This window comes from Pholis gunnellus (genome assembly GCF_910591455.1).
Source record: "Pholis gunnellus genome assembly, chromosome: 9".
NCBI lineage: Eukaryota > Metazoa > Chordata > Actinopteri > Perciformes > Pholidae > Pholis > Pholis gunnellus.
The window spans coordinates 12,617,757-12,636,543 of NC_136535.1; the positions used below are offsets into that span (position 1 = coordinate 12,617,757).

Consider the following 18,787-nt stretch of genomic DNA (forward strand, 5'->3'; position numbering starts at 1 on the left):
AGACTAGACCAGGCACTGTAAAAAAAAGATCATACAAAAACGACAACTATAATGTAAGATTCCATTTTTTTTCGTATTTATTAATTATGTATTGCTTCTAGTTGTGTTTGTTGAATGCAAAATACAGAGCGGATAGGATTATTTGATACATTCACCTCGCCCCATGATTGCTTTCTTTGTGTTCCTCTCCGGTCTCAGCAGGATTATATAACATTTTGGACCAAATAGTGCTAACAAGAGACCAAAACTGGAGGCCAGGATGGCAAAAACCTCCACTGCATCTGCATATTTGCCTGGAGAGTTGACATAAGCAGGGACAAAGGCCACCCACACAGCACAGAAGATCAGCATGCTGAAAGTGATGAGCTTGGCCTCATTGAAGTTGTCTGGAAGATTTCTTGCCAGAAAGGCTAACAGGAAGCTGAGGACAGCCAGTAAGCCAATATAGCCCAGTAACACTGCAAAACCAACGGTGGACCCAACTACACACTCATAAACTATCTTGTTGTTGTGGTATTGAGTGTTTTTATGGGGAGCTGGTGAGGCAGAGACAATCCAAGCAGTGCAGATTGCTGCCTGCATAGAAGTAAGAACTATAACTGTCCCTCTCTGCTGCACAGCACCAAACCACTTTAGACTGGTTCCACCTCCTGGCTTGGAGGCCTTGAACACAGCCAGAACCACCATGGTCTTTACCAGAATACATGAGACACAAAGCACAAAGCTGATCCCAAATGCTGCATGTCTCAGTTGGCATGTCCACAGCCTGGGCCGGCCGATAAACAGCAGTGAACACAGGAAACATAATTTAAGTGACACCAAGAGGAGGAAACTTAGTTCTGAATTGTTGGCGCGTACCACGGGTGTACTGCGATGATAGGTGAAGATTCCCAGGACAACAGCACAGATAAATGTTCCCAACAATGAGGTCGTTGTCAGACAGATTCCCAGAGGCTCATGGTAGGAGAGGAACTCTGCTTTCTTAAGAACACAGTGGTCACGCTGGGAATTGGACCAGAAGTCCTCTGGACAACTGGTGCACTCCATGGAGTCTGTATGAAAACACGGGAACAGAGCATCAAGGACATTGTCTCTCCCACCTGTAAACACTGATGTTGGATGTGCATCACTTGGGCAAAAAGGGCAAATTCATTTTCAATAATTTAACATATGTTTTTATAATGATACCAGCCTGTGTCATTGCTGATCTTTCCCTCAGAGCATGGTACGCAGTCGAAACAGCAAAAAGGCTGCCCCTTTTTTCTGACCATGCGGGTACCTGGAAGACAGCTCTCACTGCACACCGACAGGGGTGACTGATAGGATTGTAAGAGTTTTATCACAGTTATTCTACACTGTTTGATTCTGTTATTGTGTGTCATACAGTACTACGGTTAAGTAAAAAGGTACAATAAAAAGGTGTAACCTGTTTGGAGTCAAAGTTCCAGAAGATTTTGTCATCATCAAGTGTGAGTTCTTCATCTTTGGAGGCCAACTGCTTAACAAGCCCCACACTCTGAACTTTAGTTCTTCCATCAGGGAGCCACAGCCAGTTCATCACATCATATATTGGTAAGGCATCACCGTTCTCATCAAAGGAAACTTGATCACCAAATGATGTGGTGAAGTTGACCTTTTCCAGGTAATGCATAAGCTATAAATGGGGTACAATTCAAATAAAGAAGGGGAGACTAAAATAAAAATATACTGTTGTTAATTGTGCATATAATTTCAGGTGCTCTGTGTGATAGATTGTGGATTTAGTCATGCAAGCTTTTAAATATAGTGCAATATAAGCTCTCTAAATTTGATCAACCACTCTTGCCATTGATTAAGTATGTTTGACAGAAGAAATAAAGGGAATTGTATCTTGTCTTGCAACTTCTAGGAACATTTTGTCTTCTGCTCAAAGGAGGAGGACAATTAGAAGGGTCAAACTGGCCTGCCAATGGCATAGTTAATAATGTATTTTTTCCACACAATATATTTCAGTTAAACCTCAGCATATACAATAACAAATACAGCATCTGTTTTCAAAGGCTAAACAGCTTGAGTGTAAACTGATATCACACCTGCCATGGCTCCAATGTTTGCAAAGTGGCACAGCTGTGTCCGCTGAAAGGACCTCTCCCTGGCTTGCACTGCAGCATGTCATCAAGAGCATACGCCAGGGCATACACCGCCTTGTACACGTTGTACTCTGGCCTAAGGTTTGAAATATCCAAGAACTCAGTCTCCACATTCTCTAGATCTTCCTGTCCAGTGCATAGTTCTCCACCAGCCTCCATCCAACCTGCTGGAGGTGGTGCAAATCTACACTGAAATGTGTATTCCCAAAACTGCATGACCTGAAATGTATTTAAAACAAAGTCTTAACTGAAATTACATTATTGTTGTAATTACAGATTTGATTGTAAGGTTACAATCTTACCATGCTATGTCCATAATTATTACTACTACTACTTATATGTATGTCAGGACGTATTCTCAATAGAAAATCCCTGAGGCCTGGTATTTTTCCTCGGCGGATGGCGATGCCCAGTGTGCCACTCAAGTATGGCATAAGGCGTGGGGTCTGGAGCACAGCAGCTGCTGACCAGGCTTCACTGGCCATCCACTGAAGGCCTGTCACATTCTCCCTCACCACCTGTGCATTTCATTTAATCAAATTAATTTATTTTCATACAACAAATACTTTTAAGGACTGAATTAGAAAAGAGATGAACACATTCTCTCCCCCACCTCGTTAAATAATTGGTCATTGGCTCTAAGCTTTAAACTATGAAACCTTAGGTACCCCTCTGGCATCAGTTTTGGATGTGTCAGGGACAGAATATCAGTTTCCACTCTGTACATGAAAAAGTGTCTTTTTAAAAAAAACTTACGTCTTAACAGAAAGGTAGGTTTAGGCAACAAAACCACTTAGTTGGGTTAGGAAAAGTTTGTGGTTGAAATTATCTTGACTGACTAACAACTCGTGACTACCAAGTGATTAACAACTCATGTGACTAGCGAGTGCCCGATGAGTTACTTGACTCACTCACTTGGGTGACCGGACTGACGTGAAACAATAAGTCAACGTTGACTTTTTGTTTCAGTTCTTTATAAACAGCTTTATTCCTTTCAATTTCCTTCTACTTTTTCCTTTCATGTAGGATAAAGAAAGTTCTGGTGTTAAAACAACAGCTGCAATGTAGATCAATTACAAGCAGATCAATCTTAAATTAATGTAAATTAACGACAGTAGGCCTGTTATAAGTGCTGCTTTATGTCTTGGTGATGCTGCAGCCCATGATTGCTATCTTATTTAGGTGGCATTTCAGAAAAAACAAAAAGAAAATTTTCACTCTCACAAAATGACTGGTGGAATTAAACTCTTGTGAAATCGGTCCGAGGAGAACATATGTTGTGATTCATTTTGGAAAACAATAAGGAAACTTTGATAGCCTCTGGCATAATGAAAATTTACAGTATGCGTAATTACAATAATGGTACTTGAAATGAGTCTTTCAATCAGATCTTATTTTCCATGCTGGCTTAATTAGAATATCGAATAATAGTTGGCCATTGCAAAGTCGTTATTACCAGAACTGATAGCGGCTTGTCTGTCAAAAATTCAGTTTCAACTGTCTCAATTGATGATTTGATTGATCCAGGATTATGTTATTTTTTAATGATGAATAATACATTTCACACTGCTGTATCTATACACACGAACATCCAATTTCCCAACAGCCTTTTTAATTGGATTTTTGATAGTAATTCGTTGAATGTATCAGTTTTTGCTAATTAAAGTGCGAGGAGGGAATGGATATGTAGTTATTTCAGTTTTTGTCAATTAACTGATATAAGACTAGACCAGGCACTGTAAAAAAAAGATCATACAAAAACGACAACTATAATGTAAGATTCCATTTTTTTTTCGTATTTATTAATTATGTATTGCTTCTAGTTGTGTTTGTTGAATGCAAAATACAGAGTGGATAGGATTATTTGATACATTCACCTCGCCCCATGATTGCTTTCTTTGTGTTCCTCTCTGGTCTCAGCAGGATTATATAACATTTGGGACCAAATAGTGCTAACAAGAGACCAAAACTAGATGCCAGGATAGCAAAAACCTCCACTGCATCTGCATATTTGCCTGGAGAGTTGACATAAGCAGGGACAAAGGCCACCCACACAGCACAGAAGATCAGCATGCTGAAAGTGATGAGCTTGGCCTCATTGAAGTTGTCTGGAAGATTTCTTGCCAGAAAGGCTAACAGGAAGCTGAGGACAGCCAGTAAGCCAATATAGCCCAGTAACACTGCAAAACCAACGGTGGACCCAACTACACACTCATAAACTATCTTGTTGTTGTGGTATTGAGTGTTTTTATGGGGAGCTGGTGAGGCAGAGACAATCCAAGCAGTGCAGATTGCTGCCTGAATAGAAGTGAGAACTATTACTGTCCCTCTCTGCTGCACAGCACCAAACCACTTTAGACTGGTTCCACCTCCTGGCTTGGAGGCCTTGAACACAGCCAGAACCACCATGGTCTTTACCAGAATACATGAGACACAAAGCACAAAGCTGATCCCAAATGCTGCATGTCTCAGTTGGCATGTCCACAGCCTGGGCCGGCCGATAAACAGCAGTGAACACAGGAAACATAATTTAAGTGACACCAAGAGGAGGAAACTTAGTTCTGAATTGTTGGCGCGTACCACGGGTGTACTGCGATGATAGGTGAAGATTCCCAGGACAACAGCACAGATAAATGTTCCCAACAATGAGGTCGTTGTCAGACAGATTCCCAGAGACTCATGGTAGGAGAGGAACTCTGCTTTCTTAAGAACACAGTGGTCACGCTGGGAATTGGACCAGAAGTCCTCTGGACAACTGGTGCACTCCATGGAGTCTGTATGAAAACACGGGAACAGAGCATCGAGGACATTGTCTCTCCCACCTGTAAACACTGATGTTGGATGTGCATCACCTGGGCAAAAAGGGCAAATTTATTTTCAATAATTTAACATATGTTTTTATAATGATACCAGCCTGTGTCATTGCTGATCTTTCCCTCAGAGCATGGTACGCAGTCGAAACAGCAAAAAGGCTGCCCCTTTTTTCTGACCATGCGGGTACCTGGAAGACAGCTCTCACTGCACACCGACAGGGGTGACTGATAGGATTGTAAGAGTTTTATCACAGTTATTCTACACTGTTTGATTCTGTTATTGTGTGTCATACAGTACTACGGTTAAGTAAAAAGGTACAATAAAAAGGTGTAACCTGTTTGGAGTCAAAGTTCCAGAAGATTTTGTCATCATCAAGTGTGAGTTCTTCATCTTTGGAGGCCAACTTCTTAACAAGCCCCACACTCTGAACTTTAGTTCTTCCATCAGGGAGCCACAGCCAGTTCATCACATCATATATTGGTAAGGCATCACCGTTCTCATCAAAGGAAACTTGGTCACCAAATGATGTGGTGAAGTTGACCTTTTCCAGGTAATGCATAAGCTATAAATGGGGTACAATTCAAACAAAGAAGGGGAGACTCAAATAAAAATATACTGTTGTTAATTGTGCATATGATTTCAGATGCTCTGTGTGATAGATTGTGGATTTAGTCATGCAAGCTTTTAAATATAGTGCAATATAAGCTCTCTAAATTTGATCAACCACTCTTGCCATTGATTAAGTATGTTTGACAGAAGAAATAAAGGGAATTGTATCTTGTCTTGCAACTTCTAGGAACATTTTGTCTTCTGCTCAAAGGAGGAGGACAATTAGAAGGGTCAAACTGGCCTGCCAATGGCATAGTTAATAATGTATTTTTTCCACACAATATATTTCAGTTAAACCTCAGCATATACAATAACAAATACAGTGTCTGTTTTCAAAGACTAAACAGCTTGAGTGTAAACTGATATCACACCTGCCATGGCTCCAATGTTTGCAAAGTGGCACAGCTGTGTCCGCTGAAAGGACCTCTCCCTGGCTTGCACTGCAGCATGTCATCAAGAGCATACGCCAGGGCATACACCGCCTTGTACACGTTGTACTCTGGCCTAAGGTTTGAAATGTCCAAGAACTCAGTCTCCACATTCTCTAGATCTTCCTGTCCAGTGCATAGTTCTCCACCAGCCTCCATCCAACCTGCTGGAGGTGGTGCAAATCTACACTGAAATGTGTATTCCCAAAACTGCATGACCTGAAATGTATTTAAAACAAAGTCTTAACAGAAATTACATTATTGTTGTAATTACAGATTTGATTGTAAGGTTACAATCTTACCATGCTATGTCCATAATTATTACTACTACTACTTATATGTATGTCAGGACGTATTCTTAATAGAAAATCCCTGAGGCCTGGTATTTCTCCTCGGCGGATGGCGATGCCCAGTGTGCCACTCAAGTATGGCATAAGGCGTGGGGTCTGGAGCACAGCAGCTGCTGACCAGGCTTCACTGGCCATCCACTGAAGGCCTGTCACATTCTCCCTCACCACCTGTGCATTTCATTTAAACAAATTAATTTATTTTCATACAACAAATACTTTTAAGGACTGAATTAGAAAAGAGATGAACACATTCTCTCCCCCACCTCGTTAAATAATTGGTCATTGGCTCTAAGCTTTAAACTATGAAACCTTAGGTACCCCTCTGGCATCAGTTTTGGATGTGTCAGGGACAGAATATCAGTTTCCACTCTGTACATGAAAAAGTGTCTTTTTAAAAAAAACTTACGTCTTAACAGAAAGGTAGGTTTAGGCAACAAAACCACTTAGTTGGGTTAGGAAAAGTTTGTGGTTGAAATTATCTTGACTGACTAACAACTCGTGACTACCAAGTGATTAACAACTCATGTGACTAGCGAGTGCCCGATGAGTTACTTGACTCACTCACTTGGGTCACCGGACTGACGTGAAACAATAAGTCAACGTTGACTTTTTGTTTCACACAGGATACAGTCAGTGGTCTCCTTGGTAAAGGTTCTGTATTTGTTTGACCCAGTGGACTATCACTCACTTTATACTACATCAGTTGCTTTGAGCATCTAATATTGAAGCGTATCGGTTTACATTAGAGTTAGTTGAGAGCTTGGTTCATGGCATACAGAAGCTAAAGGTTGCCTCCATGCATCAGTATCAGGTGCAGAGGGGCACTGACCATGTATTTGACGTGTTGGGAGTGAGACCAGGTTGAGAAGATAAGATACCTCTTCCATGAGTTGAATCATATGGATCTCATGCGCAAACACAATGACCACGCGAGCTGTTGATTTCTTCATTATTTGCACAATCCTCTTTAGTTCAGCAGGGTCTTCACCCCAGGGCAAAATCTCTGAGTAAGCTAGACAACCTCCACCAGACTGAGCCAAGTCTAATTGGAAGGTTCGGGCAACATGGAGTCCATAGTCATCATCACTGACCAGCAGACCAGCCCAAGTCCAGCCAAAGCGTTTTAGAATCTTAATCATAGCACGCACCTTTATGAACAGAGAGCGGGGGGATTAATGCAGGGTTTTGAATGACCCATTCATGTTGCACAATAAAATTACAGCTAGTTGATCGAATTACACTCTTTTTCCAAAATTCATAGTTTCCTCAACGAAGGACAAAGAAAATACAGCACTTTACTTTACAATATAAAATTGGCATTTAAATTGGCAGAATATGTTTTAAAGCTCAATACACTTCATCTGAAACATATTTTGCATTTTTTATTTCTAGGCCAGAGTTTCACCTGGAAAGCATCACTTGGGATCGTTCTGAAGAAGGTTGGAAACCTTCGCCTATCACTCAGGCAGGAGCATGTGGCAAAGTAACTCACCTATAAAGAAACATAGTATGTATGCAGGTTTTACTTCTTATGCAAATTAGCAGAAACATGCAAACAATGACACGTATTTAACGATTCCCCTTTTTCAAATCTGAATGAAGATTATCCCTTCTTACCAAATAAAGGCTTATTGGAAAAGCTGGAGCTAAGAATTAATGTACATCTCCTGTCCTATCATTCTAAATGTCTAAAAACATTCAAATATGGCACATCAAAAGCTCAGCTACAGCAAGACTGAAGAAGGTGAACTTACAATGGGCAAATTGAATAAACCTATCACGTCAGAGGTGGCGATCGAAAATGTTGAGAAGGAATCACCCACAATCCCCAGGACTGGAGGGGTCCCCAAACATTTCTCCTGAAGCAGAAACTGCTCCTCTTGACCACTAGCCAGCAACAATGCAGCGCTGAATCCAATTACAAGTGTGGCACAGTTGTCATAAAGACTATATCCCAGAGTCACATTAGGTAGAAGATGGGAGTTTTTGTTGATCTCATCAATGGTGAAGGCCATGGTCATGGCATGCCTGAACCCTGCAGTGTCAAAGCTAATACATAAAATGTCACGGTTAACCACTAAAAAGCAATTCATTATTTATAATTACCCACGCATGTTGTCTACTATATCAATGTGAAACTTACCCTTGGCAGGTGAGCTGATTTGGTTCTGAGGTAAACGACAGCTCAGGGAAGACAGAGGTGTAGTGGACCTTAAACAGCCCACCCAAAATCACATCACCAGGCTTGTGCAGCCCATTAAGATAAAATTGTCTCCTTAATTTACAAGATGAGAAAAGAGAGGAAGACTCTGATACGAAAAAGGAGGAAGACAACAAAATCAAGATCAGGTAGACATACAAGAACAAAAATGGGTCCAGAAATGCCTTCATATCTGCCCTCCTCACTTTCTGAGCTTTACGAACAATTATTTACTTTTATATGCAGGTATGAGTCATCCCCTTTCACACCACCCATCAGGACACAGGCAGTCATGTGGGAGGCAGGACAAACTCATATCATCGTGATAACATCAATTATGTGATGTATTGTCTGTTTATCACTTTAGTTTTTGAGTTCTTAATATTTTTCGTGCTATTGGAGCTCATCTTTAATTTTTTTTTTATTGATTTTCTTTACCTCAATTACACATCAAGGGGTAAACTCTGAAAGCACAGTGGAGGTAAAAGATAAACAAGAACAAAGCAATATAAGATCATTTTTACTTACATCAACTATTATCACTGTAGAGGTCAATTCAACTTAAAAGGTCTAAACATAAAGTTCCAAATGCTGTAATATTGATTACAGTAACCCAGTGAAAAAAAAACTAAAAGAAGGTATATGAACAGTGCAGCATTTTGGGTAATTCCTGCAAGGTGTTTTAAGAATTAACCGCTATTGTGCTGGCTTTTGTTAGTGATGGTTTACAGCCTCCACGAGGCATGCAAACACATTCCACTAGGAGTGCGGTCACTTCATGGGACGTGTTAAGGCGCATTTCTGTAAATTTAATTTGCATCACAGCAAGTTGGGCACCCCAACACAAGTATTTGTTTTTAGACGCAGGATGTGCTGGCGCCTTTATTAGTATTCAGTCTTTAGTGTGGGTTCTTCATAGTCATGTACAAGCCCATGAAGAGGGTTCATGGTGTTTGCCTTTTTGGGTTGACGCATGATGGGCTTTGGAGCATGCAATTAGGGATTGGACTATATCTCAGAAAGAGTGAAGATGAATCAAACGGTAAGTGAATAAAATACTGGTGCCAGGCCATGTGGAATGAAAGTATGTCATATATTATGTCAACATGATGGTATTACAACTATCCCAGAGAGTCATACAGTAGAACACTTGTTTCTGTTAAATCCCAGGAAAGAGTAAAGAACCAGCAAAGAGGCAATCCTGATGGTCGACTCAGTTCTTTATAAACAGCTTTATTCCTTTCAATTTCCTTCTACTTTTTCCTTTCATGTAGGATAAATAAAGTTCTGGTGTTAAAACAACAGCTGCAATGTAGATCAATTACAAGCAGATCAATCTTAAATTAATGTAAATTAACGACAGTAGGCCTGTTATAAGTGCTGCTTTATGTCTTGGTGATGCTGCAGCCCATGATTGCTATCTTATTTAGGTGGCATTTCAGAAAAAACAAAAAGAAAATTTTCACTCTCACAAAATTACTGGTGGAATTAAACTCTTGTGAAATCGGTCCGAGGAGAACATATGTTGTGATTCATTTTGGAAAACAATAAGGAAACATTGATAGCCTCTGGCATAATGAAAATTTACAGTATGTGTAATTACAATAATGGTACTTGAAATGAGTCTTTCAATCAGATCTTATTTTCCATGCTGGCTTAATTAGAATATCGAATAATAGTTGGCCATTGCAAAGTCGTTATTACCAGAACTGATAGCGGCTTGTCTGTCAAAAATTCAGTTTCAACAGTCTTCTGTTTTTTCCTCTAGAGTTTTTCACATGGGCAGGACAGCATATAGAAAATGAAGGTGGTACTGCAATTGATGATTTGATTGATCCAGGATTATGTTATTTTTTAATGATGAATAATACATTTCACACTGCTGCATCTATACACACGAACATCCAATTTCCCAACAGCCTTTTTAATTGGATTTTTGATAGTAATTCGTTGAATGTATCAGTTTTTGCTAATTAAAGTGCGAGGAGGGAATGGATATGTAGTTATTTCAGTTTTTGTCAATTAACTGATATAAGACTAGACCAGGCACTGTAAAAAAAAGATCATACAAAAACGACAACTATAATGTAAGATTCCATTTTTTTTCGTGTTTATTAATTATGTATTGCTTCTAGTTGTGTTTGTTGAATGCAAAATACAGAGTGGATAGGATTATTTGATACATTCACCTCGCCCCATGATTGCTTTCTTTGTGTTCCTCTCTGGTCTCAGCAGGATTATATAACATTTGGGACCAAATAGTGCTAACAAGAGACCAAAACTGGAGGCCAGGATGGCAAAAACCTCCACTGCATCTGCATATTTGCCTGGAGAGTTGACATAAGCAGGGACAAAGGCCACCCACACAGCACAGAAGATCAGCATGCTGAAAGTGATGAGCTTGGCCTCATTGAAGTTGTCTGGAAGATTTCTTGCCAGAAAGGCTAACAGGAAGCTGAGGACAGCCAGTAAGCCAATATAGCCCAGTAACACTGCAAAACCAACGGTGGACCCAACTACACACTCATAAACTATCTTGTTGTTGTGGTATTGAGTGTTTTTATGGGGAGCTGGTGAGGCAGAGACAATCCAAGCAGTGCAGATTGCTGCCTGAATAGAAGTAAGAACTATAACTGTCCCTCTCTGCTGCACTGCACCAAACCACTTTAGACTGGTTCCACCTCCTGGCTTGGAGGCCTTGAACACAGCCAGAACCACCATGGTCTTTACCAGAATACATGAGACACAAAGCACAAAGCTGATCCCAAATGCTGCATGTCTCAGTTGGCATGTCCACAGCCTGGGCCGGCCGATAAACAGCAGTGAACACAGGAAACATAATTTAAGTGACACCAAGAGGAGGAAACTTAGTTCTGAATTGTTGGCGCGTACCACGGGTGTACTGCGATGATAGGTGAAGATTCCCAGGACAACAGCACAGATAAATGTTCCCAACAATGAGGTCGTTGTCAGACAGATTCCCAGAGGCTCATGGTAGGAGAGGAACTCTGCTTTCTTAAGAACACAGTGGTCACGCTGGGAATTGGACCAGAAGTCCTCTGGACAACTGGTGCACTCCATGGAGTCTGTATGAAAACACGGGAACAGAGCATCAAGGACATTGTCTCTCCCACCTGTAAACACTGATGTTGGATGTGCATCACCTGGGCAAAAAGGGCAAATTCATTTTCAATAATTTAACATATGTTTTTATAATGATACCAGCCTGTGTCATTGCTGATCTTTCCCTCAGAGCATGGTACGCAGTCGAAACAGCAAAAAGGCTGCCCCTTTTTTCTGACCATGCGGGTACCTGGAAGACAGCTCTCACTGCACACCGACAGGGGTGACTGATAGGATTGTAAGAGTTTTATCACAGTTATTCTACACTGTTTGATTCTGTTATTGTGTGTCATACAGTACTACGGTTAAGTAAAAAGGTACAATAAAAAGGTGTAACCTGTTTGGAGTCAAAGTTCCAGAAGATTTTGTCATCATCAAGTGTGAGTTCTTCATCTTTGGAGGCCAACTGCTTAACAAGCCCCACACTCTGAACTTTAGTTCTTCCATCAGGGAGCCACAGCCAGTTCATCACATCATATATTGGTAAGGCATCACCGTTCTCATCAAAGGAAACTTGGTCACCAAATGATGTGGTGAAGTTGACCTTTTCCAGGTAATGCATAAGCTATAAATGGGGTGCAATTCAAACAAAGAAGGGGAGACTCAAATAAAAATATACTGTTGTTAATTGTGCATATGATTTCAGATGCTCTGTGTGATAGATTGTGGATTTAGTCATGCAAGCTTTTAAATATAGTGCAATATAAGCTCTCTAAATTTGATCAACCACTCTTGCCATTGATTAAGTATGTTTGACAGAAGAAATAAAGGGAATTGTATCTTGTCTTGCAACTTCTAGGAACATTTTGTCTTCTGCTCAAAGGAGGAGGACAATTAGAAGGGTCAAACTGGCCTGCCAATGGCATAGTTAATAATGTATTTTTTCCACACAATATATTTCAGTTAAACCTCAGCATATACAATAAAAAATACAGCGTCTGTTTTCAAAGACTAAACAGCTTGAGTGTAAACTGATATCACACCTGCCATGGCTCCAATGTTTGCAAAGTGGCACAGCTGTATCCGCTGAAAGGACCTCTCCCTGGCTTGCACTGCAGCATGTCATCAAGAGCATACGCCAGGGCATACACCGCCTTGTAAATATTGTACTCAGGCCTGAGATCAGAAACATCCAACAACTCAGCCCCCCCACTCTCTAGATCTTCCTGTCCAGTGCATAGTTCTCCACCAGCCTCCATCCAACCTGCTGGAGGTGGTGCAAATCTACACTGAAATGTGTATTCCCAAAACTGCATGACCTGAAATGTATTTAAAACAAAGTCTTAACAGAAATTACATTATTGTTGTAATTACAGATTTGATTGTAAGGTTACAATCTTACCATGCTATGTCCATAATTATTACTACTACTACTTATATGTATGTCAGGACGTATTCTTAATAGAAAATCCCTGAGGCCTGGTATTTCTCCTCGGCGGATGGCGATGCCCAGTGTGCCACTCAAGTATGGCATAAGGCGTGGGGTCTGGAGCACAGCAGCTGCTGACCAGGCTTCACTGGCCATCCACTGAAGGCCTGTCACATTCTCCCTCACCACCTGTGCATTTCATTTAAACAAATTAATTTATTTTCATACAACAAATACTTTTAAGGACTGAATTAGAAAAGAGATGAACACGTTCTCTCCCCCACCTCGTTAAATAATTGGTCATTGGCTCTAAGCTTTAAACTATGAAACCTTAGGTACCCCTCTGGCATCAGTTTTGGATGTGTCAGGGACAGAATATCAGTTTCCACTGTTTGCCTCCATGCATCAGTATCAGGTGCAGAGGGGCACTGACCAAGTATTTGACGTGTTGGGAGTGAGACCAGGTTGAGAAGATAAGATACCTCTTCCATGAGTTGAATCATATGGATGTGATGCGCAAACACAATGACCACGCGAGCTGTTGATTTCTTCATTATTTGCACAATCCTCTTTAGTTCAGCAGGGTCTTCACCCCAGGGCAAAATCTCTGAGTAAGCTAGACAACCTCCACCAGACTGAGCCAAGTCTAATTGGAAGGTTCGGGCAACATGGAGTCCATAGTCATCATCACTGACCAGCAGACCAGCCCAAGTCCAGCCAAAGCGTTTTAGAATCTTAATCATAGCACGCACCTTTATGAACAGAGAGCGGGGGGATTAATGCAGGGTTTTGAATGACCATTCAGAGGAAACATACCCATTCATGTTGCACAATAAAATTACAGCTAGTTGATGGAATTACACTCTTTTTCCAAAATTCATAGTTTCCTCAACGAAGGACAAAGAAAATACAGCACTTTACTTTACAATACAAAATTGGCATTTAAATTGGCAGAATATGTTTTAAAGCTCAATACACTTCATCTGAAACATATTTTGCATTTTTTATTTCTAGGCCAGAGTTTCACCTGGAAAGCATCACTTGGGATCGTTCTGAAGAAGGTTGGAAACCTTCGCCTATCACTCAGGCAGGAGCATGTGGCAAAGTAACTCACCTATAAAGAAACATAGTATGTATGCAGGTTTTGCTTCTCATGCAAATTAGCAGAAACATGCAAACAATGACACGTATTTAACGATTCCCCTTTTTCAAATCTGAATGAAGATTATCCCTTCTTACCAAATAAAGGCTTATTGGAAAAGCTGGAGCTAAGAATTAATGTACATCTCCTGTCCTATCATTCTAAATGTCTAAAAAAATTCAAATATGGCACATTAAAAGCTCAGCTACAGCAAGACTGAAGAAGGTGAACTTACAATGGGCAAATTGAATAAACCTAACACGTCAGAGGTGGCGATCGAAAATGTTGAGAAGGAATCACCCACAATCCCCAGGACTGGAGGGGTCCCCAAACATTTCTCCTGAAGCAGAAACTGCTCCTCTTGACCACTAGCCAGCAACAATGCAGCACTGAATCCAATTACAAGTGTGCCACAGTTGTCATAAAGACTATATCCCAGAGTCACATTAGGTAGAAGATGGGAGTTTTTGTTGATCTCATCAATGGCGAAGGCCATGGTCATGGCATACCTGAACCCTGCAGTGTAAAAGCTAATACATAAAATGTCACGGTTAACCACTAAAAAGCAATTCATTATTTATAATTACCCACGCATGTTGTCTACTATATCAATGTGAAACTTACCCTTGGCAGGTGAGCTGATTTGGTTCTGAGGTGAACGACAGCTCAGGGAAGACAGAGGTGTAGTGGACGTTAAACAGCCCACCCAAAACCACATCACCAGGCTTGTGCAGCCCATTAAGATAAAATTGTCTCCTTAATTTACAAGATGAGAAAAGAGAGGAAGACTCTGATACGAAAAAGGAGGAAGAGAACAAAATCAAGATCAGGTAGACATACAAGAACAAAAATGGGTCCAGAAATGCCCTCATATCTGCCCTCCTCACTTTCTGAGCTTTACGAACAACTATTTACTTTTATATGCAGGTATGAGTCATGCCCTTTCACACCACCCATCAGGACACAGGCAGTCATGTGGGAGGCAGGACAAACTCATATCATTGTGATAACATCAATTATGTGATGTATTGTCTGTTCATCACTTTCATTTTTGAGTTCACAATATTTTTTGTGCTATTGGAGCTCATCTTTAATTTTTTTTTTATTGATTTTCTTTACCTCAAATACACATCAAGGGGTAAACTCTGAAAGCACAGTGGAGGTAAAAGATAAACAAGAACAAAGCAATATAAGATCATTTTTACTTACATCAACTATTATCACTGTAGAGGTCAATTCAACTTAAAAGGTCTAAACATAAAGTTCCAAATGCTGTAATATTGATTACAGTAACCCAGCGAAAACAAAACTAAAAGAAGGTATATGAACAGTGCAGCATTTTGGGTAATTCCTGCAAGGTGTTTTAAGAATTAACCGCTATTGTGCTGGCTTTTGTTAGTGATGGTTTACAGCCTCCACGAGGCATGCAAACACATTCCACTAGGAGTGCGGTCACTTCATGGGACGTGTTAAGGCGCATGATGGGCTTTGGAGCATGCAATTAGGGATTGGACTATATCTCAGAAAGAGTGAAGATGAATCAAACGGTAAGTGAATAAAATACTGGTGCCAGGCCATGTGGAATGAAAGTATGTCATATATTATGTCAACATGACGGTATTACAACTATCCCAGAGAGTCATACAGTAGAACACTTGTTTCTGTCAAATCCCAGGAAAGAGTAAAGAACCAGCAAAGAGGCAATCCTGATGGTCGACTCAGTTCTTTATAAACAGCTTTATTCCTTTCAATTTCCTTCTACTTTTTTCTTTCATGTAGGATAAATAAAGTTCTGGTGTTAAAACAACAGCTGCAATGTAGATCAATTACAAGCAGATCAATCTTAAATTAATGTAAATTAACGACAGCAGGCCTGTTATAAGTGCTGCTTTATGTCTTGGTGATGCTGCAGCCCATGATTGCTTTCTTTGTGTTCCTCTCTGGTCTCAACAGATTATATAACATTTGGGTTCAAATAGGCCACTCACACAACACAGAAGATCAACATGCTGAAAATGACGAGCTTGGCCTCATTGAAGTTGTCTGGAAGATTCCTTGCCAGACATACAAACAGTAAGCTGAGGATAGCGAGTATAGCCCAGCAACACTGCAAAACCGACAGTGGACCCAACTACACACTCATAAATTATCTTGTCGTTGTGGTATTGAGTGTTTTTATTAGAAGCTGGTAAGGCAGAGATAATCCAAGCAGTAGCGATAATCCAAGCAGTGCAGATTGCTGCCTGAATAGAAGTAAGAACTATAACTGTCCCTCTCTGCTGCACAGCACCAAACCACTTCAGACTGGCTCTACCTCCTGGCTTGGAGGCCTTGAACACAACCAGAACCAGAAAACAAGCTGAGGCACCGCACTTCTGGGAGGCTACGCTAAACTAGTTTAAGAAACAATAACCCCGCACATGATGGTATGCTTTGTAATTAACAGACAATGCATATAGCCCAAATCTATATAATTAACACAATGACAACAACAAACTCACAAGAACAAGTCACATATATTCATATGACAACAAAGCATGATAAATCAATCCAGCAGACCTGCAGCAGAACACACATTCTGCTACACACTCAAGGGCCATTCAGATATTAGATGTAAAAAAACATAACGCAGTTGACTTACAAAATGCTGTTCACTTAAAGACAAACTCCATCCTCCTTTCTTTGTTGACAAAGAGTTTAATCCCACGGTTAAATCCCAACTCACAAATCTGTTTCTCCTCCTCCTTCAGCCATTGAGTGTTAAAAAAAACAAAGCTAGGTAAAAAAAAAAAGAAATCTACACCAAGCAAAATACAAAAAATGTCATAATTTCTTCCTTATCTTTCAATTTGAGCTCTTACTACTCAGACTAAGACTCTGATGGCTATTTTAAGTTTTATTTCACAATAGTCACGTGCTCGCCCACTGACCAATCACAGCACACTTACTGCAGTGCTGCACCTTAAAACTGAGCTGCCCGTTAATGCTGACATACTTGCAGGCTCTGGCACGTCAAAGAATACGCCCAACATGTCAAACTAAAAATCTGATTGGTTGAAGACTATGACAATCAACACTATCGTCCCCATTCACTTAAGCTGCAAAGGGATTCATTTGTGAGTCTGCAGGCCTCGGGCCTCTCTTTTATAGAGACATAGGGGTAAAATCTGATTGGATAAAAGCTCTACTTAAAACAAGATGCACTGGAAGCAGAGCAACTGAGGAAGACAGTAGCTGTGCAATGAGAAAATAAGATAATGGGGAAAATAATTTTATAAATTATAATACATGTAGTGTATTTAAGAAAAATTATTAAATTATAAAATAGCTATAACTTTGTGATTCTGTTTAGGCCAGCAGAGAAGGCTTTGCTGGCCCTGACGGCCCACCATTGCCACTGATAAACTATGTTAAGTTTGTACCTCATGGTGTAACAGCTGTATTTGGAAACAGGTGGAGTGTAAACTGATACCCCTCCTGCCATGGCTCCAGTCTTTGCAAACTGGAACAGCTGTGCCCACTAAAAAGGCCCTCTCCCTGGCACACAGCGTACCATGTGATCAAGAGCATAAGCCAGGGCATACACAGCCTTGTACACGCTGAGGACACACATGTAGACACCTAAAAAATAACTGTTAATAACTGGTGGGATAACAACTTTTGTTAGATTAAAAATATAAACTTTTTTATGAACATAGATTAATAAATGACATTGAACCCAACCTCCTCCATTAGTTGATGAATGTGGATCTCATGTGCAAACATCATGACCACACAAGCTGTTAATTTCTTCATTACATCTACAATCCTCCTAAGCTCTGATGGGTCTTTGCCCCAGGGAAAAAACCTCTGAGTAGGCCAGACAACCTCCACCGGACTGAGCCAGTTAGTTTGGAAGGAATGGGCAGCATGGAGTCCATAGTCATCATCATACAAAGCCCTTCACAACCTAGCCCCCTTCATACCTGTTGGACCTCCTGCATCGACACGCTCCCAACCGCAACCTATAAGATTCGCCGATGCCAACCTCCTTACCCCCCTACTCTGTCCAAGCATCGGACCAGGGGGGGCCTTCTCCATTGCTGCCCCCTCCCTCTGGAACGCCCTCCTCCATTACCTCAGATATTCTCCTCCACTCGCCACTTTAAAAACTGCACTTAAAACTCACCTATTCAAATCTGCTTTTAACCTGTGAAGTTAGTTATGTATGTGTTTGTGCTGTTCCTTACTGTCATGTCATCTATTTTGTTTATATTTTAATTGCTTTTATTGTTTCTGTTTTTACCATGTAAGGTGTCTTTGAGTACCTTTTAAAGCACTATAAAAATTAAATGTATTATTATCATCATTGACAAGAAGGCCAACCCATGTCCAGCCAAAGCGTTTTAGAATCGGAATCATAGCATGCACCTAAGTGGATAGAGAATATTCAGCATTATCATCTCAATATATTTTCAGCAATTATGCACAAAGCATGCATTTCATCATGCCACAAGTATTTCATTGTTTGCTTTAATCCATGTAAAACATACAAAGTACTATGTTTGCTAATAGTTTCACCTGGAAAGCATCAAAGAGGTAAACCGTTGATGATCACTCAGACAGGAACATGGGGCAAAATAAC

General features: G+C 40.5%; 3 protein-coding genes across 3 annotated transcripts; all 3 read right to left on the bottom strand.

The window, feature by feature from the left end:
- Window positions 1–138: 138 nt before the first annotated feature.
- LOC306701176 (extracellular calcium-sensing receptor-like) lies at window positions 139–3,456 on the bottom strand (the record flags this gene model as incomplete). Its single annotated transcript, XM_079166431.1, has 6 exons — window positions 139–1,052; window positions 1,193–1,316; window positions 1,427–1,654; window positions 2,073–2,348; window positions 2,432–2,647; window positions 3,439–3,456. The coding sequence occupies 6 exons, from the start codon at window positions 3,454–3,456 to the stop codon at window positions 139–141; spliced, it is 1,776 nt and encodes a 591-aa protein (XP_079022557.1).
- Window positions 3,457–3,989: 533 nt separating this feature from the next.
- On the bottom strand, window positions 3,990–8,616 carry LOC306700847 (extracellular calcium-sensing receptor-like; the record flags this gene model as incomplete). The annotated part of the gene is made up of 9 exons (XM_079165973.1): window positions 8,474–8,616; window positions 8,085–8,379; window positions 7,736–7,822; window positions 7,209–7,478; window positions 6,283–6,498; window positions 5,924–6,199; window positions 5,278–5,505; window positions 5,044–5,167; window positions 3,990–4,903 (listed from the first exon to the last, which is right to left on the bottom strand). Exons 2-9 carry the CDS (start codon window positions 8,349–8,351, stop codon window positions 3,990–3,992), a joined length of 2,382 nt encoding a protein of 793 aa, XP_079022099.1. The 5' UTR covers window positions 8,352–8,379; window positions 8,474–8,616.
- Window positions 8,617–10,702: 2,086 nt separating this feature from the next.
- On the bottom strand, window positions 10,703–14,930 carry LOC306700848 (extracellular calcium-sensing receptor-like; the record flags this gene model as incomplete). The annotated part of the gene is made up of 9 exons (XM_079165974.1): window positions 14,788–14,930; window positions 14,399–14,693; window positions 14,050–14,136; window positions 13,505–13,774; window positions 12,996–13,211; window positions 12,637–12,912; window positions 11,991–12,218; window positions 11,757–11,880; window positions 10,703–11,616 (listed from the first exon to the last, which is right to left on the bottom strand). The coding sequence occupies exons 2-9, from the start codon at window positions 14,663–14,665 to the stop codon at window positions 10,703–10,705; spliced, it is 2,382 nt and encodes a 793-aa protein (XP_079022100.1). The 5' UTR covers window positions 14,666–14,693; window positions 14,788–14,930.
- Between the last annotated feature and the right edge of the window lie 3,857 nt (window positions 14,931–18,787).